Source organism: Ipomoea triloba, chromosome 9, assembly GCF_003576645.1.
Source record: "Ipomoea triloba cultivar NCNSP0323 chromosome 9, ASM357664v1".
NCBI classification, from domain to species: domain Eukaryota; kingdom Viridiplantae; phylum Streptophyta; class Magnoliopsida; order Solanales; family Convolvulaceae; genus Ipomoea; species Ipomoea triloba.
In genome coordinates, this window is record NC_044924.1 from 7,894,355 (window position 1) to 7,920,002 (window position 25,648).

At 35.1% G+C, this 25,648-nt stretch overlaps 4 protein-coding genes, 1 long non-coding RNA gene and 1 other non-coding gene across 8 annotated transcripts; 4 read left to right on the top strand and 2 right to left on the bottom strand.

Moving 5' to 3' along the window:
- Positions 1–91: 91 nt before the first annotated feature.
- Positions 92–5,770, bottom strand: LOC116028846. The gene is made up of 7 exons (XM_031270679.1): positions 5,633–5,770; positions 4,123–4,458; positions 3,393–3,485; positions 2,605–2,838; positions 2,174–2,276; positions 691–920; positions 92–551 (listed from the first exon to the last, which is right to left on the bottom strand). Exons 2-7 carry the CDS (start codon positions 4,443–4,445, stop codon positions 326–328), a joined length of 1,209 nt encoding a protein of 402 aa, XP_031126539.1. The 5' UTR covers positions 4,446–4,458; positions 5,633–5,770; the 3' UTR covers positions 92–325.
- A 4,102-nt stretch (positions 5,771–9,872) lies between these two features.
- Positions 9,873–13,212, top strand: LOC116028356 (3-oxoacyl-[acyl-carrier-protein] reductase FabG-like). Its single transcript, XM_031270044.1, has 3 exons — positions 9,873–10,391; positions 10,774–11,003; positions 12,713–13,212. Exons 1-3 carry the CDS (start codon positions 10,034–10,036, stop codon positions 12,989–12,991), a joined length of 867 nt encoding a protein of 288 aa, XP_031125904.1. The 5' UTR covers positions 9,873–10,033; the 3' UTR covers positions 12,992–13,212.
- Positions 13,213–13,751: 539 nt separating this feature from the next.
- Positions 13,752–15,689, top strand: LOC116030481. Its single transcript, XR_004100417.1, has 2 exons — positions 13,752–13,940; positions 15,112–15,689. It is a non-coding gene; the product is annotated as an uncharacterized LOC116030481 (long non-coding RNA).
- A 538-nt stretch (positions 15,690–16,227) lies between these two features.
- LOC116030054 (pentatricopeptide repeat-containing protein At1g62350-like) lies at positions 16,228–19,732 on the top strand. 2 transcript variants are annotated; one of them, XM_031272161.1, is made up of 3 exons: positions 16,228–16,579; positions 17,800–18,470; positions 19,077–19,732. In XM_031272161.1, the coding sequence occupies exons 2-3, from the start codon at positions 18,129–18,131 to the stop codon at positions 19,500–19,502; spliced, it is 768 nt and encodes a 255-aa protein (XP_031128021.1). In that variant the 5' UTR covers positions 16,228–16,579; positions 17,800–18,128; the 3' UTR covers positions 19,503–19,732. The 2 variants fall into 2 exon arrangements, with proteins under 2 accessions (XP_031128021.1, XP_031128020.1); XM_031272160.1 differs by having other exon boundaries at positions 16,228–16,441.
- Positions 16,293–16,395, top strand: LOC116031133. Its single transcript, XR_004100562.1, has one exon. It is a non-coding gene; the product is annotated as a U6 spliceosomal RNA (small nuclear RNA).
- On the bottom strand, positions 19,670–24,315 carry LOC116030049 (cystathionine beta-lyase, chloroplastic). Of its 2 annotated transcripts, none has more exons than XM_031272156.1 (13): positions 24,153–24,315; positions 23,331–23,499; positions 23,094–23,227; positions 22,789–22,859; positions 22,602–22,693; positions 22,340–22,427; positions 22,158–22,269; positions 21,903–21,999; positions 21,730–21,811; positions 20,822–20,939; positions 20,346–20,453; positions 20,099–20,201; positions 19,670–19,991 (listed from the first exon to the last, which is right to left on the bottom strand). In XM_031272156.1, the coding sequence occupies exons 1-13, from the start codon at positions 24,225–24,227 to the stop codon at positions 19,813–19,815; spliced, it is 1,428 nt and encodes a 475-aa protein (XP_031128016.1). In that variant the 5' UTR covers positions 24,228–24,315; the 3' UTR covers positions 19,670–19,812. The 2 variants fall into 2 exon arrangements, with proteins under 2 accessions (XP_031128016.1, XP_031128015.1); XM_031272155.1 differs by having other exon boundaries at positions 23,094–23,233; positions 24,153–24,312.
- Positions 24,316–25,648: the final 1,333 nt, after the last annotated feature.

Below are 25,648 nucleotides of genomic sequence, written 5' to 3' on the forward strand. Positions count from 1 at the left end.
TTTTTTTTTTTTTTTTTTTGGTGTTGTACGAGGATAAGGATAATGTTAGTTCCACTTGTATAGTACTTCAGTCTTCAAAGTTCAAATCAAATGTAGTAAGACTTATTTTCATTTTTTTTATTCAATTGCTAAACCAGAATAGATGAATGAGAATAAGAAATCACAAGCATCTAATACATTTTGAATCTACACCTAAATACTATATTTCATCTTGTCAGCTTTACTCTCTCATGTCACAACACAGTTTAGACACAAGTCATGAAAAACTGACTTGCAAATTTGCGCTATGGAAGGGAGACAGAGATCTCAACATTCATCATCTCTCTTAGCAATCATTGTTACCATCCATCATATAAATGGGTTTTCCCCATAATTTAGTGCTCTTTTTCGGGTCGTCTGTAAGACTCAGATCTGTAGCATCTTCTTTGAATGTTTTTATGAATGTTTTTGCTCGCATCATGATCAGTCTTTCCACCATGAACAGCTGATAATTGTTCTCGATCAGTGGATCCAAAATGCTGCTGTAATTTGATGAATAGGCCAGCTTGTACCTGCAGATTAGAGTGTAACGCATGTAGAAAAGAAAAGTCTGGTCAGCTATGGATGCCGACTTTGGAGCTTCTGCTAACAGCACAAAGCTTAGCCAAACTACAAATGAATGAAAAGCTGAGGTTTGGTAGAATCACTTGCCTCACGGCCAGGGGTGAAAAGAAGCCTGGTGTTCTCTCATTAGAAGCAATGAAAAGAGTCCGCCCAGGAGGGACCCATTTAGCAATTCTGCAAAGAATAAACTCTGGTTGTGTATCTCTATCTAAATGAGGATTTAAGCTTCGTTCAACACCAAACCTATCCTTCCTAATCCTGATCTTATCACCTCGGCGCACATGAATAGCATCATAGTCACCAAGGAGTGCTCTGATCTTCAGAAAAAGGAAAAGAAGCATTACCAATGAGAAATACATGGTCCATTTTCTCACTGATAATAAACAGTGAAGATAAATGGACAACTCATACACGACAGAAAATGGACACTCATCAATTATAATCATGATCAAATATGTACCAATTCCAACCTAGTTTCAGCAGAAAATATCCTATGATAGGTCGGGAACATAGGGAACACAGAACTATACATTTTTGTTTCATTATTCCAGCCAATCTGAAAACAAAACTACCCCAACAGCCAAACACTTTTAAGGCAAAATTTCAGGTTATCTAAAGCATAACCAGCAGGTCCAAATCTGCCCACCCCTAGCAAGAAAATTTCGTCAAATCTCACGATATTAAGGAGTGAGGTCATGCAGGATAATAAGCTTAGTTCTTGAGGTCAAATGTTTGACATGCTTACCCATTTGAAGTCAAGGTCTGAAGGTCTTATGGCTTAATAAGCAAGTGATGGGGCATTAAATTTATAAAGGGTTAGAGTCATAGAGATGGCAGAAATTTTGGGAAAAAAAAAAAAGTGAAGGGAATTAAATTTAGTTTCACTTAGCCCAAAAAGATTAAATCTAATTGATTTACTATGGATCGTTCATTTTCTCAACCTTCAATTTTTATTTCTTTAACTAATAAAAGAACATTTGAGGGATGGGAACATGGGGAACCTCTCAATTTCTGCTTTCAGTAGACCCTATTAGTGAATTTATCATCTCCTTTCTTAAAACCAATATATATTTGGTCAAAATACCTATGATCTAATAATAGAATAAATAATTATCAATATAGAGGCAATTCTGTATGGTTCATTAAATTTCCCAATAAATATAAAATATGTTACTCCGTATCTGTTGAATTCATAGTTGCTTCTTGTTTTTCTTCTATCTGGTGCATTTTCAATTGTTAGTAGTATAGTTTAAATAGTAACCCTTTATCTTCAGTGGATGAAAATATGCAAGTATGCAATGGTCAGAAGTTGTGCAACAGCGCATATTCTTAGACACGGCATAATATGCTATTTATAGAAGTGCTAAAAATTTTAATGAAGGCATAGTTTATGAGGTTTATGCATCTCAAGGCTTATACCTACCCTTAAGCACGGTAAGGCACCAAATCAAAGTAATTAAAAAGAAAAAGAACCAAGGAAGCATGTCATCAAAACTTTGTCAGTGACAGGTAAAAAACAATGTTTAAAAAAGAAAGCCCATCAATGCCCAACAAAATGCAGTCAACTAACCTTTTCTGCTGCATCTTGTAGTTTCTTTGTGGCCATTGAAGGAAGGAAAGAATAAGGCAACAAGACAGCACTACGATTTTTCCGATCCTTACATTCCATGAACCTGAATGTTTACCATGATTAATACCTACAGAAAAAAATGTCTCAATTCAAAAACAATGCCAGTGGCTGGAAGCTTTGAAAATGAACAACACATGCCAAAGTCACCATGCACTTTTAGTTTTTAAGGAGAATACAAAATGAATAAATTCATGGAATCTTATACTGAGCAGTTTCAAGAAACCAGAAGAACAATATCACTCTTCAAGCATGAGCAATCATTAACTAGAAAGAGTTTATGATGAAGCCACATGCATGATAAGGTTGGAAGAGAAAAAAAAAAAGTAATAAGAAAAGAAACAACAATGGAAAGATTAAGAATCATAAATTACCATGAAAGGGGACTTGCCGTTCGATTTATCAGTAAAATATTTGAATATGAACTATTATCTCTGAGTTCAGTCCGGCTGATTCCTTTAACATGTGCAACTCCTCTGGAACCTAATTTCATGCTCGTGGAGAGAACCCGATGCCACATTTTTGTGTTCTCTAAAATTACTGATACCATGTCTGATATGCGGTCTAGATCATATAGGGAATCCATATCACAGGAGCTACCTGTCCACCTAGCAAATGAAACAAATGTTGGCAATAAATAAGCAAAAACCTTCTCCTGACATATCTTATCTGGATTATGTCATGAAGCACTAGATGTTCATGAAACACACACACAGAGACCTACATTTTTATATAATTGTCCTACTTCACTGAGCATCTGAGCCAAGAACATTGGGATAGAGCAAGGTAGCATACTCAATCCAAACATTTAGCTTAAAAACTAATTCTATAGTTGTGGGACAAAAAATTACCTCGGTACCTCCCACCCCAAAACCAAAGGCATCACTAATAATGAAGGGACAAATTGCTCCAAGTTGAACCAATCTAGCCCCAAGTGTAACTAGCAACTTTGTGAAATCATTATCCCCTTGCACAAGGTACTTGGGCATTATTCCTCAGACTTAGGGTGAAACTTTACACTCACATTACTCTCTTTTGCTTTCTTCGAGGGTAGGGGAGCTAACAGAAAATCTAGAAAGAAGCAACGAAAATGCAGGAAATATAATGTATGATTATTCATGCGAAGGAGGGGGGAATAAAAGTAAAAATAAAAAAAACTCACCCTTCCACTGATCTTGAATTCCCTGGCAGATCAAAATTCTCTTTCTGATTGTGCATTGGATTGATACACATCCTTGAAGGCATCACGAATGTCCTAAAATGAGGAAAGGACGATTGTATTCTTTTTTAGGCATAAAACATTACCATTATATCAATCTTGTACCATAGTCTTCATCACTAAATAGAATGCCAACACGCTTGTGTTCTAATTCACTAAAGAAAAACAACTACAGTTGCAACCCTTAGAGGGGCAAAAGTTCATCCAAAATTAACAAAACGATTTCAGGATTTCAAATGGTATAATTGTATCATAATATCTCACTTCCAACTGGTAGAGTTGACAATTTCAATTCATTCAAATTACTGCATATTGCAATAGTAATTGCTCATCAAATTTCCTATATTGTCCTAAATTCACCAATGGTTCAAGCTCAAAAGCCAGCTAAAATTGAAATATTTTCCGAATTCAAAGCAACCTCCTCTATCAATACACCATTAAACATTTCCAGAAATCCCAAATTATATATTACCAGGTTATTAAAAAAAAAATGAGACACAAACATCACCGCACGTGATCAGGTACATGCAATTATGCAAATGTCATTAGAAACTGGCAGTCCAACCATTAAAACTTCAATATAGCCAAAATGCAAAGGGGAGAAATCTAGAAATCAGATGCTATGTTAAAAGAGAAGGGGAAAAAAGGATAAAAATTTCCTTAAGAGTGTTACCTGTGCAGAAACAAGGCTTCTTCGAGGGCACAGCGGAGGCTGGACTCTTGATGGCCGAGGCCAGCACAGGTGTCACAGTGCTTTCCGGGACAATCAATTCTGGTGCCCCAATAGAGGTACTTGTCGGGTCCATTGCGCGGGGGGTCCCTGGAATGCTCGACTATGAGGTCCCGTATTCTCCGGGGAGAGGAAATTGAGATGTCATTGGTGGAGAACAGGAAAGAGTAAAGGTAGATAAGGGCTATGGCTACGACGATGGATATGAGCAGGATGACTGGAGATCTGTGTCTCGGCTTCCCTCTGTGGATTCTCTGGATCGGCATTTTGCAGCCTTCGCTGGTACGGAAGAAGATGATGTCATTACTTATAATTTCTTGCGCCCGCCTCAATAATTTCTTCTTCTTTTTTTTCTTTTGAAAATTTAAAAACAAAAAAAAAAAAACAAAAAACAAAAAAAACAAAATTTTGTTGTAAATAAATATATATACATATGGACATCACTAAAGAAATGTGGAATAAGGGTCAAATTAGCCCTCAAAAGTAATGTGAAGATGCAACTTGATCACTCAATTAAAATAAAGTGCAATTAAATTATTCAATCTTATAAAATCATGAAATTTGTCCCAAGTGACCTGCAATGGCAAGTTAGCAACAGGTAATTAACTAAAAATTTAAAAAAAAAACTATTAAAAAAGAAAAAAATATATGAAGGGATGAAGGCAGTTGCCATTGCTGCCTTCATCCCTTCAAAAATTTAATATAAAAAAAATGAAGGGATGAAGGCAGCGGCCATGGCTGCCTTCATCCCTTCAAAGCTTAAAAACAAATAGAGGGATGAAGGCAGCGGTCGTGGCTGCCTTCTTCCCTTTTAAGTTTAAAAAAATGGAAGGGATGAAGGCAGCCGTCTCTTTACGGGATGTTTGGTTCACGGAATAGGCAGGGAATGGCATAGCATTTTCAGTAATAAACTATTCCGTTGTTTGGTAAACATTTGTATTCCCAGGAACAATGTTCCTTATTGTTCCTGGGAATGAGTTATTACCCAAGGCTAATAGCTATTACCAGCACTCCCCGGTATTAGCCTATTACTGATCCATCAGGAATAGGTATTTTAATTTATTTTCATTTTTACCCTTTTTAAACATTAATTTTTTACGCTCATTTTTCTTTCTATCATCATATCACATGCAGAAATCTCACTTATTCTTCTTCAAGATATTATTCTAACCTTTTTTTTTTGTACCAATAACTTATTTATATATATATATATATATATATATATATATATATATATATGCGGGAGTAATATATATACTGCTGCGGACTGCGGCGCGGTGCCGCAGCCGCAGAGTATATATTTGACAAAGCTCAGGTGCCAAAGTCCCTCCAAGCTGAAGATCTCTCAAATTTCTGCAGTTATAAGCATATATATACATACAATCCTTAATATCATGATCAGGGACAAGAAAACATCATTCAAAAAGATCATTGTATTAGAGGAATCACTCACAACGTTACAACTTTCCCATCCAAACATTCAACCCCAAACCAGTAACATGGATTCAATTCCCCATCGCCATTATACTTCCAGCTTGAAAGCGCCCCAAACGGATCTTCAATCACTCTTTCCTTAAACCTCAACAGCGCCAATCCTGCATGCGTTTCTTTACGAGATGGGTGTATACGAACAGGGAGAGAAAAAAGAAATGGATACATATATATATTACATATTTATATATATATATATATATATATATATATATATATATATATATATATATGAATTTGCAGTGCGTAGGGAAACACAATGCTTATAGGAGAGAGAACGAAACAGAAAGAGGGGAAGATCCGATGACTGTGACAACAACCTTGTTTATACAGGTTTGTTATGATAATAATAATAATAATAATTAATGATAATACTAATAATAATAATAATAATAATAATAAGAATAATACTAATAATAATATAATAATAATAATAATAATACTAACTAATACTAATAATAATAATAATAATACTAATACTAATACTAATAATAATAATACTAATACTAATAATTTGTACAAGGGCATTTATGTCTTTTAAATATATATTCCATTTCTATTCCTTTAACCAACCAAACGCTGGAATAGAATTTCCAAGTCTATTCCTTCCGCCAACCAAACACTATAATACAATTCATATTCTATTCCTTACCTATTCCATTCCTTATGGAATAGTATTCCTATTCCCTCCAAATTCATTCCGTGAACCAAACGTGCTGTTAAAGTTTTAAAAAGAAAATATAAAGAGACGAAGGCAGTCAAGCTATCTCTTCTCTTTTTCGTCTTAACATTCATGGAGACGAGACAGTCTCCATGGATCATATAGTCGAAGACTATTATTATTATTATTATTATTATTATTATAAATAATTTCTATTTTTTAAAATTACTTGTTGGTAACCTGCCACTGGAGGTCACTTGGGACAAATTGCATGATTTTAAAATGCTGAATAGTCTAATTGTACTTTTTTTAGGTTGAGTGGCCAAATTGTATTTTCTTGTTACGTTCGATGGCTAATTTGACGCTTATTCCAAGAAATTTTATACACTACTTATTAGTTTATCTTGAAAGATGTGTTTGACATGTTTTATATGAATAATATAAATATTATGTCACACTAAAGATTGTCTACTAATTTCTCATTATACTCGAATAGAATAATGAGAATATGCCTAAGACATTGTGGTCTAGTGACACTCGATTGCATTCCCATATGGAAATGGGTGGGTTCAAGCCTCAATAGGTTAAGAAAGTAGTTATGAATAAATATTGCATTGTAACAAAGTCAATAATACTAACAAAAAAAAAGAATAATGAGAATATTCTTCGACTAAAAGTCCATTATTTCATTGTCGGAGCATCTCTTTAGGACCAGTGGAATAGTATTCAGCATATCCTCCGGACTTGGGTATCTTTGAGTTATCAAAGATTTTGACATTTATGTGATAAATCAAGATATTTTTTTATGGCTACTTGAGTACTGACTATTTTGTTTGATCCATGTGATGTCAAGTCATTCGAAATTTAATGGTGAGCACATTTATTTTTTTAATAGCCTATACGCGCCTTTTTTTTTTTTTGTATAAAATGCAGTCATAAATTTTCATTCCTTCCCCTATGCAGTTATAACAAATCTATTCCGTGCATCGCACGGGTGGAAATACTAGTAAAAATGTTAATAGTAGTGCACTGTACATATCACCAAAAAAAAAAAAAACAGTACAAAATAAATTTGTTTAATTATGATATAAATATATGTGTGCGCGCGCGAGATTGCAAATTTAAGTTGGGTACACTAATTCCATATAGGCGGTGTAAGTGTGTAACCAATACCTTCATATTAGCTCAACTTATTAAAAAAAAAAAAAAAAAACTTCCAAATTTAATATTTTGACTGTCACTTGTTTTTAATTTTAACTATTAATTTTTAAAATTACTAAGTTTAGTTTTTAAGTATTGAATTGTTCAACGTCAGAGGACTAAATTCAAAATTCACTCATTAAAAAAAATGTGACGCTTAGACTATTTCTCCTATCTAAATCCAATGTAGATGTTAAAGTCTTAAAGGTTTAGGGATTCTTTTTTACCAAATCTCTCTGAAAACATACATCAAAGATACCCGAATGCATAATTTTAAATTTTAATGATTAAAACTTGTAAATTTTGAACTATTTATGATTTATTTTTAGTTTCGCTTAATTACCATTGGACATTTAACCCAAATAATGGTAATTTTAAATTTCATGTAGTTGCATTCAAATGAGAGTGACAAATTAAATAATAAGTTGAAGTTTAAACTTCTTAATTGAATTAATGAAAAATGCACTTGTAATTTTAATATATGAGATATGTGCAAGTAGCTTAGCCATCCTTACTCGTAGCCATGAAATGCATTACTATATATGCCCATTTTAGATATGAGATTTGAATAAAAGAAATCATAGTTACGATAGATTAAAATATTATGAGATTAATTTTGTATCTTTATTTTTATTACTATTGTAAAAATCGACTTAGGCGGTGCCTAGGTCGTTCCGCTTTCACTATTAGGCGGAAAAAAATTGGTAGATAAATCGGCCTAGTTGGTCTACTCGAGCGATGAGTGCAACTGGTGTCACTAGACCACAAGGTCTTCGCCAAATAATTAGTTGTTATAGTATTAAAAAAGTACAGTCAAACTTCATATAATATTCTTTTTATTTTGTTAGACGAAATTAACGTACAATATTAAACACATGAAAACTGCACGGTGCGCATGTAAAAAGCACAAAAAGTGTGTGTAAACTAATTAGTTTGTTAAGCCAAAGTGCCAAACACGGTTTCATACGGCAGTGTGGAAATGGTCAAAGTCAATAACGACCATGACCCCTTTCTTCCTACTTCCTAGAAACTCCTTTTCAACTTCGACAGTACTACCTAGTATTTACTTTTCATGTTTGCTTCGTCCAATTAGCAAAATTCATGTCTCAACTTAACTAAAACTTTCAAAGTCAACGTGTTTGTCTCTTTTCTAAGGAATCCATTATCAGACTTCCATTGAGATACATCACCTTGTTTCATGAATTAAATAGCACGATTAATTATAATTTAGAAATAAAAAACAAATAAAAAAAAATTAACTCAAATCGGTCGAAACAATTTGAAAGTAAGGTGCCATGTTGTTTTCTTCTAAATCAGCCAATTAAAACTAATAGAATAGTTTGAATAGACCAGAGAACATGATTGTAATTCCTGGTCAAATGTGTGCAACTATAAACCTTACTATAGAGAAGAATTAATGATGTGAAGAGATTGAGTCAAATGTGTGCAACTATAAACCTTACTATAGAGAAGAACTAATGATGTGAAGAGATTGAGACATGAAATTGTTATTGAAAACATTAGTATAAAATGGCATTTTTTGCGGTTATTTTATAGTACAAAACTATAAATATTAGTAAGTTCACTTCCGGTTAAGTCGGGTCAAGGTGGATTCAAATTTTTTTTTAAAGAGACGAATAAATCAATATATTGTATGCTTAAAATTAATAATGCGTGAATGAAAAATAAAGAATAATCATGAAAGAAATAACAAATGTTTAAAAAAAATAATTAAGTTTTTATTATTTTAAAACTGACAAATTAACAAAATAAGAATAAAATTGGGAAAAAATTAACAAGCATTTAAAAACTTAATTTTTAATTTTTATTTTAGAAATAAAATGCTATGTATGCATCTTAGGTGGAGGGATAACTTGTTAGAAACTGTGAAAATTGGTAAATTGGACAAATTGCATGAAATATGTTAGTTTATGGATTCAATTGTAATTTTTTTAAATCCAATAGTCTAATTGCATTTTCGTGTGCCCGTGACCTATTTGACATTTATTCATTTTTAAAAATAATAATTAAAATAATTTTTTATATATAATTTAACATTATGACATCATATTTACCGAAAACTTAAAATTAACATTAAAAAATGCTATTTGCACAATTTTTATTTGTTTAATGGTCTAATAGCACACTTTTTTTTGTTTGATGTTTCAACTAGACAAAGTGTAAAAATTCAGTGGCATATTTGACACATTTTCTAATAGTAAATTATATATATATACTGAACTATTAGTGACATAAGTAGGTAGATAAATAATTGTGAAAGATAATAATAATAAACGTGTTATTATTATTATAGCTGGGTAGTGGTGTTCTCGAAAGTGAAGAGAAATCACACACTTTTTTGTATTGCCTTCTACATAGGCAGCCTAACCATTTTCATACCCAACAACTGCAAACCCCATTACCCAGCAAAGGTCTTTACTCTTCACTTCTCCATATATTTGCTCCTACGTTAGCTGGTAATCTTTGAGCTCAGGGCGAGTAATGGAGAGCCGTAGCCAAGTGGCAGCCCACATGGAGCCGTGGCGGAGCCTTAGGGACAAGGTGGTGATGGTCACCGGAGCGTCGTCGGGGCTGGGCCGAGAGTTCTGCCTCGACTTGGCCAAAGCCGGTTGCAGAATCATCGCCGCGGCTCGCCGAATCGACCGGCTTCAATCTCTCTGCGATGAAATCAACGGCGCTGGTTCCGGCTCCGGGGAGCCGAACTCCAGCCGGCAGCTCACCGCGGTGGCCGTGGAGCTCGATGTGAGTGCGAATGGGCCCGCAATCGAGGCCGCCGTGCAGCGGGCTTGGGATGCGTTTGGCCGTATCGATGCCTTGATTAACAACGCCGGCGTCAGAGGTAATTTCCCCGATCGCCATTCCGTTTCCAAAGTGCTTTTTGCAGGAACTTCGCTAAAATTTCTGATGAATTCAATAATTGGAATTATTGTTGGTTTTCGTCGAGTTTTGATTCGAGAGTGGCTCTATGGCTTATTAGGGATTGATTAAATGGTTAATATTCACTTAGTTATCACCAATTAATTCAGTGATGGGATCCATCAATTATAATATTTATTTAATGAATAAAAAATGATGATAGTTCTCCAGCATTTCTCTTGAAATTTGTGAAATAATTGTTTTTTGGTTTTGCTGTTATGGTTGTTGAAGGATATTATAAAATAATGCAAAAATTATTGCTCTCCTTAAGTCAATACTCTTGACTCCTTCATCTTCAATCACAGGAAGGGTACACACTCCACTGGATTTGTCTGAAGAAGAGTGGAATAGCATCATTAAAACAAACTTAACTGGCACATGGTTGGTCTCAAAATATGTTTGTTTGCACATGTGCAATGCGAAACAAGGAGGCTCTGTCATTAATATCTCTTCAATTGCTGGTCTTAATCGTGGACAATTGCCAGGGAGCCTTGCCTATGCTTGTTCAAAGGCTGCTGTCAACACAATGACAAAGGTAGCATTCTTGCATCTTTCAGTCAGGATCCAAAGGTTGCATTCATTTGCGTGTGCTGTTATTCTTTAATAGCTGTGATTTTAGGTCTGTACTATACTTGATTAATTGGTTGTGTGGACCTTTCATTGGATCACCACTTTAAATAGCAGGAAGGTTTTTTGTTTTTGTTGCCCCACGGGGCCAGTTGGTTCGACCTATCACCTTAAAGTCGCTCCAACGTGGGGGTTCGGATCCACCTGGGGGCCGGAACCTGAGAACTGACAGGGTGACTCGAGATTTAGCTCCTCTAGTGGCTGTTAGGCAGAGGCTCTAGGGGTTTAAGATTAGTCTAGCTAGATATGTAGAACAGAATGTTAGTGAAGCAGTTCCGCATTACAAATCATGATTTTGAGCAGACAGTCCTCTGCAGATCCTGTTTGTTGGTACTTATGCCTGCTGCAGGAGCATTTTTTTTTTTTTTTTTTTTTTTTGAGTACGACTGACTCTGTTACAATGTAGTATCTGGTCATAGCTACTTTCTCAACCTAATGAAGCAGGTGTAGTATGTTTTTTTTTTTTTTTTTGAGTACGACTGACTCTGTTACAATGTAGTATCTGGTCATAGCTACTTTCTCAACCTAATGAAGCAGGTGTAGTATGTTTTTTTTTTTTTTTTTGAGTACGACTGACTCTGTTACAATGTAGTATCTGGTCATAGCTACTTTCTCAACCTAATGAAGCAGGTGTAGTATGTTTTTTTTTTTTTTTTTGAGTACGACTGACTCTGTTACAATGTAGTATCTGGTCATAGCTACTTTCTCAACCTAATGAAGCAGGTGTAGTATGTTTTTTTTTTTTTTTTTGAGTACGACTGACTCTGTTACAATGTAGTATCTGGTCATAGCTACTTTCTCAACCTAATGAAGCAGGTGTAGTATGTTTTTTTTTTTTTTTTTGAGTACGACTGACTCTGTTACAATGTAGTATCTGGTCATAGCTACTTTCTCAACCTAATGAAGCAGGTGTAGTATGTTTTTTTTTTTTTTTTTGAGTACGACTGACTCTGTTACAATGTAGTATCTGGTCATAGCTACTTTCTCAACCTAATGAAGCAGGTGTAGTATGTTTTTTTTTTTTTTTTTGAGTACGACTGACTCTGTTACAATGTAGTATCTGGTCATAGCTACTTTCTCAACCTAATGAAGCAGGTGTAGTATGTTTTTTTTTTTTTTTTTGAGTACGACTGACTCTGTTACAATGTAGTATCTGGTCATAGCTACTTTCTCAACCTAATGAAGCAGGTGTAGTATGTTTTTTTTTTTTTTTTTGAGTACGACTGACTCTGTTACAATGTAGTATCTGGTCATAGCTACTTTCTCAACCTAATGAAGCAGGTGTAGTATGTTTTTTTTTTTTTTTTTTTTTTTTGCATTGCAATTCTCTGTTTTTCACGGTTTGCTCTCACCTATGATACCTATTGCATGCAAATATATAGCAGGTGTAGTATGTTTTTTTTTTTTTTTTTTGAGTACTACTGACTCTGTTACAATGTAGTATCTGTTCATAGCTACTTTCTCAACCTAATGAAGCAGGTGTAGTATGTTAGTAACACAATTACCACCATATTTCCTTCTCCATTATCTTGGTTGTCTTCTATTCACAATCCCGGTAATGTTTCACTCTTTACTTCAGCTGATAATTATTTTTGGTTTCCCCTGAAATTATGACAGATGATGGCCATTGAAATGGGAAAGCATGGAATAAGAGTGAACTCAATATCTCCTGGACTCTTCAAATCCGAGATAACGGAGAGCCTAATGCAAAGAGATTGGCTTAAGAACGTTGCTTTGAAGACTGTACCTTTGAGAACATACGGCACATCAGACCCAGCGCTAACATCACTGGTACGATACCTAATCCACGACTCATCTGAGTATGTCTCGGGGAACTGTTACATCATTGAAGCTGGAGCTACCTTGCCCGGTGTCCCAATTTTCTCTTCCCTTTGAAGCAAATGAGAATTAGCCGAACTATACTTGCTGAAAGAAAATAGATAGTCTTAGACAAGGTTGAAATGTCACAGTCCCTATTTTTTCATTATCATTGAATCATGAACTGTAATTGGTCACATGAATTCTTGAATAAGATTGTTCCGTTGTGTATGGGTATTAAAAGGAAATTGTTGATGTAATGCTTTCTGCTTTCTTCAAGTGTTTGTTTGGTTCTCTAAGTCATGTCTTCAACTATCTGGGCTATGAATTCTGTTGCATTCTACAAAAGAACAAAGCTTTCCATGCCAAATCAATAGTTCATTCTCATAATACTACGTAGCTTTTATGTTAACCGAGTTTAGCCCTGTTCAATTCGAGACCACATGGTAATGTCTACCTACTAATAGAGTACCATTGCTTAAAATAATCCTCTCGTGTTTCAAGTTTTGAAATTTAATGTATTGCAAGATTTGTCAAGTCTGGAGTTTTGAAATTTGACATGTTAATGAGATTTTCAAGTAATTTAAAATAATTAATTATTGGGTAAAATTTAACTATTAGAACATGATAATGATGTAACATATTAGCTATAAACTCAATTATAGTGAGTCACGAAAAAGCTACAAAAATTATCAATTCATAATTAGAATAAAACAAAAAACAAAAATTAAATTAAATTAAACAAAATATAAAGAAGATACAAAGAAAAGCAAACGAGGGGAATTGGACCGGGTTTCCATGCATTAACGGGCCGATTTAAGGACATAATGGTGTTTTACGTTTGTTTGTCTTTACTCTCTTCAGGACAAGCTCCCACATCGGCCAATGAGCCATCTTACTTCCAGTACATATACTCCGCCATGGAAGCTCTTATCGTCCCTTCGGGGACATCCGATAAAATTGGAACGATAGGATGACACGCACAAATCGAGAAATGGTCCAAATTTTTTTTGCCTGTGAAAATTCGGTAAGTATTCGCTAAGCTGCACTTGAGTTTTGGATTTCCTTAAATTTTTAGGGTTTTCCATTCCCCTAACCTGCTTGACCGCGTTTGATAGAATTGAATGTGTATATTGGTTATTGAAATCCAGAGTGGAAAACTATTATGCTATTTCTTGCTCTATTATTGTGCATGTCTATCTGTGTTTTATATTCTGTAATTAGATTGTTGGTAGTTTTTGAAGTTGCAATTGAATTCATTTTATCTTAGTAAACAACGAAATTTCATATTTGTTGCAGTGAATTCCAGGTGATATATCTCTGTTAAGATTAGTATGGGGAATGAGTAAAAATACTGTAAAATATTGAACTGGGAGTGCTGATGGTTCACTAACATTCATAATTATGTATCAGATGGCACCTGGTTGTATGAGATGTGATATGATAAGTAGTTTTATATGTTTGGATTCTTCTTCTTCTTGTTGCAAGTAGAACATGATAGATAGCGAACCATTCTTCATAACCTGAATTCCTGAAGTTGATTCCTTTCAGAAAACAGTTATCAATTAGCTTACCATATGATTGTGGGGTCTGGGTGCTTTGGTTAAGAGGTCAGAATATCTATTAGTCTTGTTTCTCTTAATACTCTGCGAATTCATTGCTAGCTTGTCACTTCAACAATAATTTAAAGGTCAATCTTCTCAAACCTCTGTGCTCTGTACAAGTAAAGATGTGATTGACATCTAAAATCACCATGTAGTTTCTGTAATTCTTCTATGTCCAGTAGCTGAATGTCCATGATCTAGTATAGAAAATGGGAAGTATATAAAATAAACTACTCCATATAAACAAAATCTCTTTTAGATTTGTTGTTCAGAATAAATTATAATTTTGAACTATGAATGCTGATAAATGATACCCATTGCTGTGGAATATGTGACTTGTAACGGCATGCTGTCTATGTTCATCTAACTGCATGGTTCTTAGAGTTGTTGTTATTGTTGGCATTTGTGATACCCATTGCCAAGCACTTCAGGCTATAGTGGTTAAGTTATTGTTGGCATTTTTCATGGAATATGTGAAATGTTTTATTGCGATGTTTATGCCCGTATCACTGTTGCACTGAATCTTACTTGGAGTTGAATGCTGGAGAGTTTGAGCGTTTCAAATACTGAAATTTGACATTTGTTGCTCTGCAGTTTGTATAGTCCAGTACTCCAGTCTTCCCACCACTCCCTTTCTTAATTTCATGCTTGAATCCAATCATGATTGACAATGAAGTCATAAAGGTTCCCACGCTTTTGCCAAGTTGGACACCAGAGATATGTGTTTGCACCTGAAGTTGTTTCCTTTTCAGAAAGAAAAGCTGGTGAGGGTATCTTCTTATGGTTCCAATCAGTCTCACAGGTTGCACATTTTTGGAACTCTCCCAGTATAAGAATAATATGTTGGTTTCCCCTGAAATGATGATGATGATGGCCATTGAACTGGGAATGCTGAATTCATTCATGGCAAATATGAGAGATGATGGAGAACCAACCTCATACAAAAGAGATTGCTTTGGAGATTGGTGTCTCAATTTTGTCTTCCCTTTTGAAGCAAATGTTAATTAGTTAGAACTATATTTATTGAAAATAAATAGGTCTTAGAAAATAATGTTATAATGTTGACAATCCCCTTTTATTTATTTATTTATTTATTATTGTACCCAAACTGTAACTTGGGAGAGATATATCAGATATTCTTGATGTAGTAATCTTGTTCAGTCTTTCAACTTTGTGATTGTTTTCTGTTTGAGTATTTGTCTCCACCACATTGCCTTATAGGTTAGTTATGCACATATGATTTTACAGTTTTGATCATTGCTGGTACCAATTGTATTCGTATTCGATATTATTGGTAATAATTTTTTTCAATATCATAAAAAAAATAAAAATAAAAATCTTCACAGTAAATTTTCTATTGCAAAATATTCTTATGTAATATTATGTCAATAAAAAAATGGACTAAAAGAAAATAAATTTTATTACCAGGGTAATATTGAAAACTTCTTTAAACAATAGGTTCAATAAAGAAGGGTATATGCACACAAATATAAATCCACGAGAAAATGAAACTATATAAATAAAAAAAATATTTTAAAGAAATGGAGAAAATATTTATTGTATACACTTTTCGGAATTAATAAATTGGTAAATTTGTATTTCATTAAAAAAAAATTGTAAATTTGTATTGGGCCTTGATGGGCCGCTTAGGAAACGGTATCCTTCTAATTTACGGAGTACTTTTATGCTGTAGTCGCTTACCACGCTTTGCTCCCACATCGGCTGATGAAACAACTTGCTTCCAGTATACATACTCTATCATGGAAGCACTGAGCGTCCCTTCGGGGACATCCGATAAAATTGGAACGATACAGAGAAGATTAGCATGGCCCCTGCGCAAGGATGACACGCACAAATCGAGAAATGGTCCAAATTTTTTTCCCCCAAAAAACCCATGGATCCCTTGTTCCCCTGTGAAAATTCAGTGAGTATTCGCTAAGCTGCACTTGAGTTTTGGATTTCCTTAAAAGTTTAGGGTTTTCCATTTCCCTAACCTGCTTTACCGCGTTTGGGATTCTGATACGTGCGATGCTATTGAGATTGGAAATCCTTTTAACCTCTTGTACGTTGTACCATTGCTGGGCTTTTCGCTCTTACCGTTTGTTTGATAGAATTGAATGTGTATATAGGTTATTGAAATCCAGAGTGGAAAACTATAATGCTATTTCTTGCTCTATTCTTGTGCATGTCTGTCTGTGTTTTATATTCTGTAATTAGATTGTTGGTAGTTTTTGAAGTTGCAATTGAATTCATTTTATCTTGGTCAAACAATGAAATTTCATATTTGTTGCAGTGAATTCCAGGTGATATATCTCTGTTAAGTTCAGTATGGGGAATGAGTAAAATATTGAACTGGGAGTGCTGATGGTTCCCTAACATTCTACATTCATAATTACTGCTTGTTTGGCACCTGGTTGTAGTAAATGTGCCATGATAAAGTAGGTTTATATGGTTGAAGACCTTTTTTATTTTTTATTATTAGTGTGAAACACTTAAAAATATGATGAGGTATGAGTGTTATCATTCTTTTAGCTTTCCTGCTACTCCCGTTCCTGATTTCATAGCTGAAATGTGGTGGAAAATTATGTGTTTAAGGTTTCAACACTTGTTACAAGTAGGACGTGATAGATAGCAATTCATTCTTCATAACCTGAAGTTGATTCCTTTCAGAAAATGGTATCCAAGTTGCATGTTTTTGTTATCAATTACAATTAACTTACATATAAGCAAAATGTATTTTACATTTGATTTGTTGTTCAGAATAAATCATAACTTTGAGCTATGAATGCTGATAAATGATTAACATACCCATTGCTGTGGAATATGTGACTTGTAAGGGCATGCTGTCTATGTTCATCTCACTGCATGGTTCTTAGAATTGTTGAGAATGCGATTTCAAGTGCTGAAGACATGATTTATGCATAACAGTCTTAATGGATTTAGTGATTAGGGGGTTGTTGGGCGGAGGCCTAAAGGGCCAAGTCCAGCACCCTGCCTCTCGAAAATGTGTGGCAGTATAAGGAAATAAAATCACACCTTCGCTACTAGCTATAGCTTTTGGCATAGTGGTAAGCGCTTGATCCTAATAGGAACTAGTATAAATTGTTGCATTTGTTGATCAGATTGTCTGTTAGTCATGATCATCAATAGAAATACCATCTATCCTTGTACAATATCTTGGCTGTCTTCTAATTGTAATTAATCTTGGCAATGTTACTTTCACCCTCTTCTTCAGTTGATAATCACTTCTTTCTTTGTTTGTTTCCCATGAAATGATGACAGATGATGGCCATTGAACTGGGAATGCTGAATTCAAGGTCACCAGATCTTTCAAAAATGAGATGATGGAGAGCCAACCTCATGCAAAAGAGATTGGTTTAAGAACATTGCTTTGGAGATTGGTGTCTCAATTTTGTCTTCCTATTTGAAGCAAATGTTAATTACTTGAACTATATTTTTAAAAAAGTTGGATTTTGCACATTTATATATTATTATATGCTGGGGCGAAATGTGCTTCAGAAATTGCATTGAGATCTTTTCACTTTTAGGATTTTACAGTTATAAAAACCCAAGCATCAGACTTTAGCACCGTACTGCTGACTGTATAGGAAATGAGGCGTTGTTGCCAGAACCTCCTGCGAAGAGCCTCGTCAGGACTACCCTTACGCCCTCACTCATCATCATCCTCCTCATCGAACAACAAGAGCACATTCAGACATATCATCATCGGCTCCAATGCAGCGGCATCAAGTCCGAGTGTGTCGATTTGGAGACGTAAGAAGGAAATGGGGAAAGAAGGTCTAATGGTGGCCAAGGAACTCAAGCGGTTACAGTCAGACCCTATTCGGCTTGAACGGTTTATGAAATCAAATGTTTCTCGACTTCTCAAATCTGACCTCCTCGCTGTCCTCGCCGAATTCCAGAGACAAGACCTTATCTTTCTTTCCATGAAGGTACCAATTTAAACAGAGGAAAAAAAAACTTCTTTTTTCTAGTATATTATAATGAACTTTTTAAGTTCTTGCTACATTTTATTTGTTGAAAAGTGAATGTTGCAATCATAACATTCTCTTTTTTTCATAGTTGTTCAACCGGATTGCTTGATACATTATTATGAATTGATCAGAGTGCACACATTCTTCTAGAATTTGATGTCTTAAATTTATATTAGTTCACTATATGCTTACCTTTTAGTTTTGAATAAGCTTGAGAAAAGTATGAGTTTATGTTGCGAAAAATAAGAACATTATGTTTGGTATTTTGGTAATGCTCAAAGTGATGACCCATATAAATGCCTAACCATTGATGCTTATAGTGAAATAGACCTTTTTCACGATGGTGTATTCATTGGAAAGCAATTATTCTAGAAAATTTCTTGTTTGTGGCACTCTAGTCATTGAACTGTTTTTTCTTAATCTTATGGTTAATTTTTAGAGTAAAATAGAAACGGCTTGCTATTACGTCAGTGAGATCAATTGTTGTGATTTCGGAAGTGCCTAAACAGGATTACTTCTGTTCATCTATGACAAAGTATTTGACTATTGTGTTTACATGTGTAGATGTATGAAGTGGTGCGTAAAGAGATATGGTATCGGCCAGATATGTTTTTTTATAGGGATATGCTTTTGATGCTTGCAAAGAACAAAAGGGTAGATGAAGCAAAGAAGGTGTGGGAAGATTTGAAGAGTGAAGGTGTCCTTTTTGATCAACATACATTTGGTGACCTTGTGAGGGAATTTTTGGATAGTGGATTGTCTGATGAGGCAATGCATATATACGATGAAATGAGAAGCTCTACTGATCCCCCTTTATCTTTGCCTTACCGAGTCATATTAAAAGGGCTTCTTCCTTATCCAGATTTGAGAGAAAAGGTTAAGGGTGACTTTCTTGAACTTTTTCCGGATATGATCATTTATGATCCTCCTGAAGACTTATTTGATGATGAAGAGTGGAGAAAGGAGAGTGAGGAGGAGATTATAAGGTGATGGGAATGAGTTGAGCCTGCAATTTGAGGAGAAAATAGGATAATCATTGGGAATGCCCTTAGAATGATGCCCAAGAATTTCATCTGCTAACTAACAATCTTGATGCTTATGAACTCAGTCATATATACCTGTTTTGATTTACTTACATGGTCTGTAAATCAATGATAGAATTGTAGAAAGTTGGGATTCTATTAAAATTAATAGTTGAATGATGTTTAAGATTCTTGCTTTTAAGGACATGTTCAAATGGATAACAATGGAGACTAAAATGAGTGAAGCATTTCTTCTACTGCTTGATCATCCTGAACACTCACTCAACTGGGCCAGTTCTAAGTGCATAGTCTAAATCTGCAATCAGATCATTAACATCTTCAATTCCAACAGAAATACGAACGAGATCCTCAGTAAGCCCTCTCGCCTCTCGCACTGCAGCAGGTATGCTTGCATGGGACATAAAGCACGGCAAGCTTATTAAGGATTTCACGCTTCCTGTCGTCAAAATTCACCATAAGGTAAGCCCCCGTGATCGCCATTTGGCTAATTTTTTGTCATATGATAGTTAGTAAATAATTTGAGTAGTAGGAAGTGGAAGTTACCAAAACTGACAGTAACACTGAAGTACTTTGTGGTCTCAACTACATGCTTAGAAAGTGCCAAAGATCCTGTCCAAAAACTAAGCACTGATCCTGCACCCTTTGCCTGCAATTAGTGAGACAAAATCTTTATAATTACCACACGATATCGCCTGTCGGGGGGGATGGAAGTTAGAAAGAACAAGGTTGAAAAAATGGGACACCAAAAACGATAGCAGCAGCATTACGGGTTTGGTTGGGTTGGCAATACCTGAGAATAGTGCAATGACCGTCCAGGATGACCTGGAAGACCAGCATAATTAACCTTCTTCACTCTTGGATGGGAGGTGAGATATTCAGCAATCTTTTGTGCATTTTCCTGCAAGCATTAGAAGAAGAACGACCCACTTGGAAAGTTCGTTTAAAGAAATAGGAGAGCCCCATAGAAATTCACATCTCTCTTGTCATATACCTCCCTCCCAAATCATCGTGAACATCTTTACAAGGCCCTTCAGGCCCATGGTTTTTCCTCACATTCAAATATTTGTTGGTTTCCTTGCGTATCCTTATTTTCTTTTGAATTGAAGTTCATATATCTCCCAAAATATACCCCTAGTTGAAATTATACCAGCAAAGTCTATGATACCATGATATATCCAATCTAGAGATCGTTTTACCATACAACTTACTTCAAGATTTTGACTTTAGGCACCAATGTTTTCCATTTCATCACATAAGAAAACTAACCTGTTGCTTCTCAACACGCAGAGCCATAGTTTTGATTCCTCTTAAGCAAAGCCAACAGTCAAATGGGGCTAATCCCGCACCTTCTGCATTTTGTAGGAAATACAACTCCCTTCCCAATCTGGTTTAAAGAAACAAAATTCAGGTCGTCACTAGTCCACATAATATATAAGTAAAGACGATAAGGCACCATTCAAACTTTAGATCAAATGAGTAACATACAGAAAAATACTTCAATAGAAATATACTGAACACACAAAAAAAAGAGCAAATCAACTTATAATTATAATTGTTGTACATTAAAGGTTTGTATAATTCAACTTATTAGCTGAAACAATCTAGTTTCCTTTCACTTCTAGAAATAAAATGCCAAAATTATAATTGATCTTTTAAATCAGTAGAAGATTATTGCAGAGTTGTTAACAAGAAACAATGAAAATACAATGCATTCATTGAGTTCCACCCAAAATAGAAACTAGATAGATGCAAACACAACTATATAGTGAGATTTTAAAATGATTCACATACTCTTTGGTGAAAAGTTTAGAGCCATATAATCAAATTCATGGTTACTTTGGTAATGCCCTACAATCAAACGGGACTCTTTTGTAATTCAAGGCATTTTATTACTGAATTGGTCAGCGTTTGTTTTTTAGAGAAACTTATACATAAACAAAGCTATGTTTCCTTCTTATTACTTGAGCCTTATCCTAATAATATAATATAGCCATATAGGTCACCATCAACCTTCAGAGAAACAAATAGAAAAAAACACTGCAATGCTATAATATATGGAGTAGTAACTAAGAGTGGCATCACAGCATACATTAATGAGAGAACGTTCAGGACCGAAAATCCCAGAATGGAGGTAGCCAATACATTAAATGTCTATAAAGAAAGAGTGGAAAAACCTTTCTCCTTTAACAGCAAGGATACCAGCCATAAGATCACTGTGACCAGATATGAATTTAGTAGCTGAAGTCATCACAATATCTGGAAAAGTGAAGGGTGGTAAAAATTGACCAGTTGAAAACTCAGCTATAAATAAATTGAATTGAAGAAAGAAAAAGATAGTTCCCAATACCTGCTCCAAGCTCCAAGGGGCAACACAATACAGGGGACATAATGCTGTTATCCACCAGCACGAGAGCACCATGAGCATGAGCCATCTCAGCAATTTTCTGAATTGAATATTTGCATGGAAATAAAAAAACATGAGTGTGAAAGAAGAAAACGTTCTTTTAATATTCTTGCAAGGTTCCTTTAACAATCCAAAAAACACAAAGGACCATACAAGCACAAACTAGGAACTTCAAAGTTCAAAATCACTATGACCCACACGGATATCACAAATTTGTTGACGAGGGTTTGTAGGACTTTCTAGCCACACAAGCTTTGTCTTTGCTCCAATTGCTGATGCAACCTCATCTAGATTAGTTGTGTCAACTCGCCTGTACAGCCATTATAAAAGCACTAAGTTTCTGGTTGAGAACAAGTTATTTTAACAAAACTGATACGAACTTGACAACAATTCCACTTTTTGGTACTACTTGTGACAATAGCCGATCTGAACCACCATATATGTCATCCCCAGCAACAATCTCCTCACCTATTAAGCAATAGAAATCAAAGAATTCAAGGATAATTCCAACAGTAATCTCAAGGAACTAGAAAACAAATTACCATAACCAAGTGAGCAACTGAATGAGCCTAATATGTGCCTACTTAAAAAATTAGGAGAAAATAACTACTATGATTAACACCTAGAGAATTATATAAGTACCGGTTCCAACGAGGCGAGTTACAGCCGCCAAGGCAGCCATCCCACTGGTGAAGCAAAATGCTCTATCTGCTTTCTCAAGCTTTGCGAGAAGCCTGAAATATTGAGAAATGTGGATGAGTGCACATATCATAATGAACATATATAGACCTGCATTAACTGCAGTATGCAGACGTGAGAAGCAACACACTTTTCTAATGCATCCCTCGTTGGATTTCCACTCCTTGTATAATCATAAGGGCCATATTCCGTTGCTGAAGGCTGCAGAAAGACATCACAGGGCATTCAGTAACAAGTTAATATGAATGTGGAATGGAACTATGAGGCTGCAGTGGCCAGTGATGGTAATACATATTATTCAGAGTATCAGCTTGATTCTATCACCATTCTGACTCTCAGTGAAGAAAGCCATTTTAGTATAATCATTAATCAACAGCCTGAAGATGAACAAACATAAGGTGTTCCATTTTATTCCTTAAAATTCATGAAACTTACTTGCTTAAAAGTAGCTGTTTGATACAAAGGAGTGCTCAAGGCATCATAAGGGTCAAAATCGTTAGTAAAATTCATCAGCACTGTTGAAAAGCTTGGATCTTTTGGCTCCCCTTGCTCGGTTAGCGCCTTATCCTCTGTATCTGGCATCAATCAATATGATAATCTAGTAACCAAACTAAACAGCTTGAGAAAATAGGGCGGGAAAGGGAATCCCCATCAATAAATGTTTTTACAGACCATCTATGCATTCAGCAACACCACCAACAAGAGCCGGCACACTAACATCCATTTCTCTGTCTCGCAAGCAGTTTAGTTCAAATTTCTTGGCACTCAATGCACGATATTCCTTCCCATTCACTGTAGGGTTACAAGCAATAGCCACTGGAAATTCTCCAGTCATAGAACCCTATCACACACAAAACAAACAAACAAACCTCTAAACCAAGGGATGATTGCCCCCACAAAACCAAAATAAATACGTATAATGAACCAGGTGGCATGAATAGATACTACACTGTAACAGAGTCAGTATAATTTTTTATTTTTTTTTTTTAAGTACCACATGGCAAATTTCAACTAAATTACAATGGGTAAATGAGAGCAAAGGAACACACAAAAAAGTATCAACAAACTCCTCTTCCTGTTAACCTTATTCCTTGGGTTAGAGTTGCAGAACAAGATTTTTCAGAGATAACACATTCTCCAAATCAAAATCAAAGTGGATGAACACCTCGAAGTAAGAATGTGTCAGTCAAATACGGAGTATATCATTCCCGATATTATCAAATACCATAATGATTTCAAATACTTAAAATCAAACGAGAAAAATAAGGCTCAAACCAAAATATAATAATGATTTCAAATACTTAATATATATTATGATACTCCATGGCGTAATGGAAGGATCCAATAACGGCAATAAGCAAAAACATTGTTGTGCAAGCTCTGTAAAAATCATAACTTTCCGATACTTGTTTGACTTAATCCCATTCCAAGAAAACCCAGTTAAGTGAAAGAGACTGCGCGCGAGGGCAAAAGCAGCAACTGCTCCGTACTTACCTGGTGTTTTAGGTTTAGGTATGTAGGCTTTGTGTGGAGTAGGGATTTGAGATGCAGTGAAGACGAAGATGCCATTTTTTAATAATCTGAACCCAGTTGCTCTCAACCCCTCAGGTACTCGTATTCATTCAACAATAATAAGATTACTGTATAAAAATATCATCTTTAATTAACTTTTCAAACCCCACTGAAAATGAAAACTTTAGAAATTTAAGCACCAACTGTACTGCTTGTTATTTCAAAAAAAAAAAAAAACTGTACTGCTTCTAAATAAAATAGGTCAATTTGAATCAAGAATATCAATAAATAATTTTTACAATAAACTAAATTTAAGACTTTATAAAAATATATATTAAATTGTCATGAAAGAAAGGTCAAATGAATAGTCTGATTTTTGAAAATCACAAGAGTTTGAGGCTGGAACCTACGACCTTTCAGTTATAGGTGGATCACTCTTACCACCCAGGTCAGGGTTACCCCCATGTCATAGGTATTTTGTCCTCTAGTGTAGGAGGCTTTTCTGTTAGGGGTATTTGGCCCGAGCATTAAGGTTGGGGCTGAGCTTAGAAGGAATTGTGCACTAACTAATAATCTAAAAATGATGAATTTGTACCTCGGGTCAATTCGAGTTGGACCCAAACAGGGTCGGTTAAGATCGGGAAATGCTTCTCAAACGTATACATAATACATACTGAGCAGATATACGGTCATACACCTAAAGATTATTCCCTATCAGTGAGCTATTACATAAGAGTGAAATTCAGATTTACTCAATAAACACCCTCAAATAGCGATTACAAATTTCTCTTATCATCATTGTAACTAAATTATATAAAAAAAAAAGAGTAAATTGCACTTTTGGTTCTATGACTATAGGGGTCTTGTTAATTGCAACACTTGACTTTAAAAACTAACAATTTAATCCTTTAACTATGCATTTTTTAACACATTTGGTCATGCCGGCCAAATCACCGGCCAAATTTGATCGTAAAAGCATAATCTATTTTATATTAAATATATGTGAGGGCAAAATGGTCAATTTATGTGGTATCAAAATGGTCAACTTAACCCATCATTCTTTCGATCTCCAAGAACAGTCGTTATCTTCATCTTCAACCTGCCGTTCGATCACGACCCGACCGTACACTCATCAAACCTGCAGAATCCGAAGAATCAACTGAAGCCGGCAAAGCCGCTGTCTTCATGGTATTCTTTCAAGAGCATGTTCACGTGCAAGCAGGTGGAAGGATCCGCCGTTCACGACCCCTCCAAGAACGTGATGGCGTGCAGAACACATTTACATCTTCATTATGATGGCCACAATTCACATGCATGTGTTTTGTATTTACTGTTTATTTCTTTTTCCCATGCACTGTTATTTTCTATGTGATGTTTACCCTTCCCAACTTCCTAGCAGTTATTTCTCTTGCTTTCTTCCAGTAAGTCTATCTATAAAACCTCTTCTGTAAGCTTCTGATGAGACATTGAATATTTTA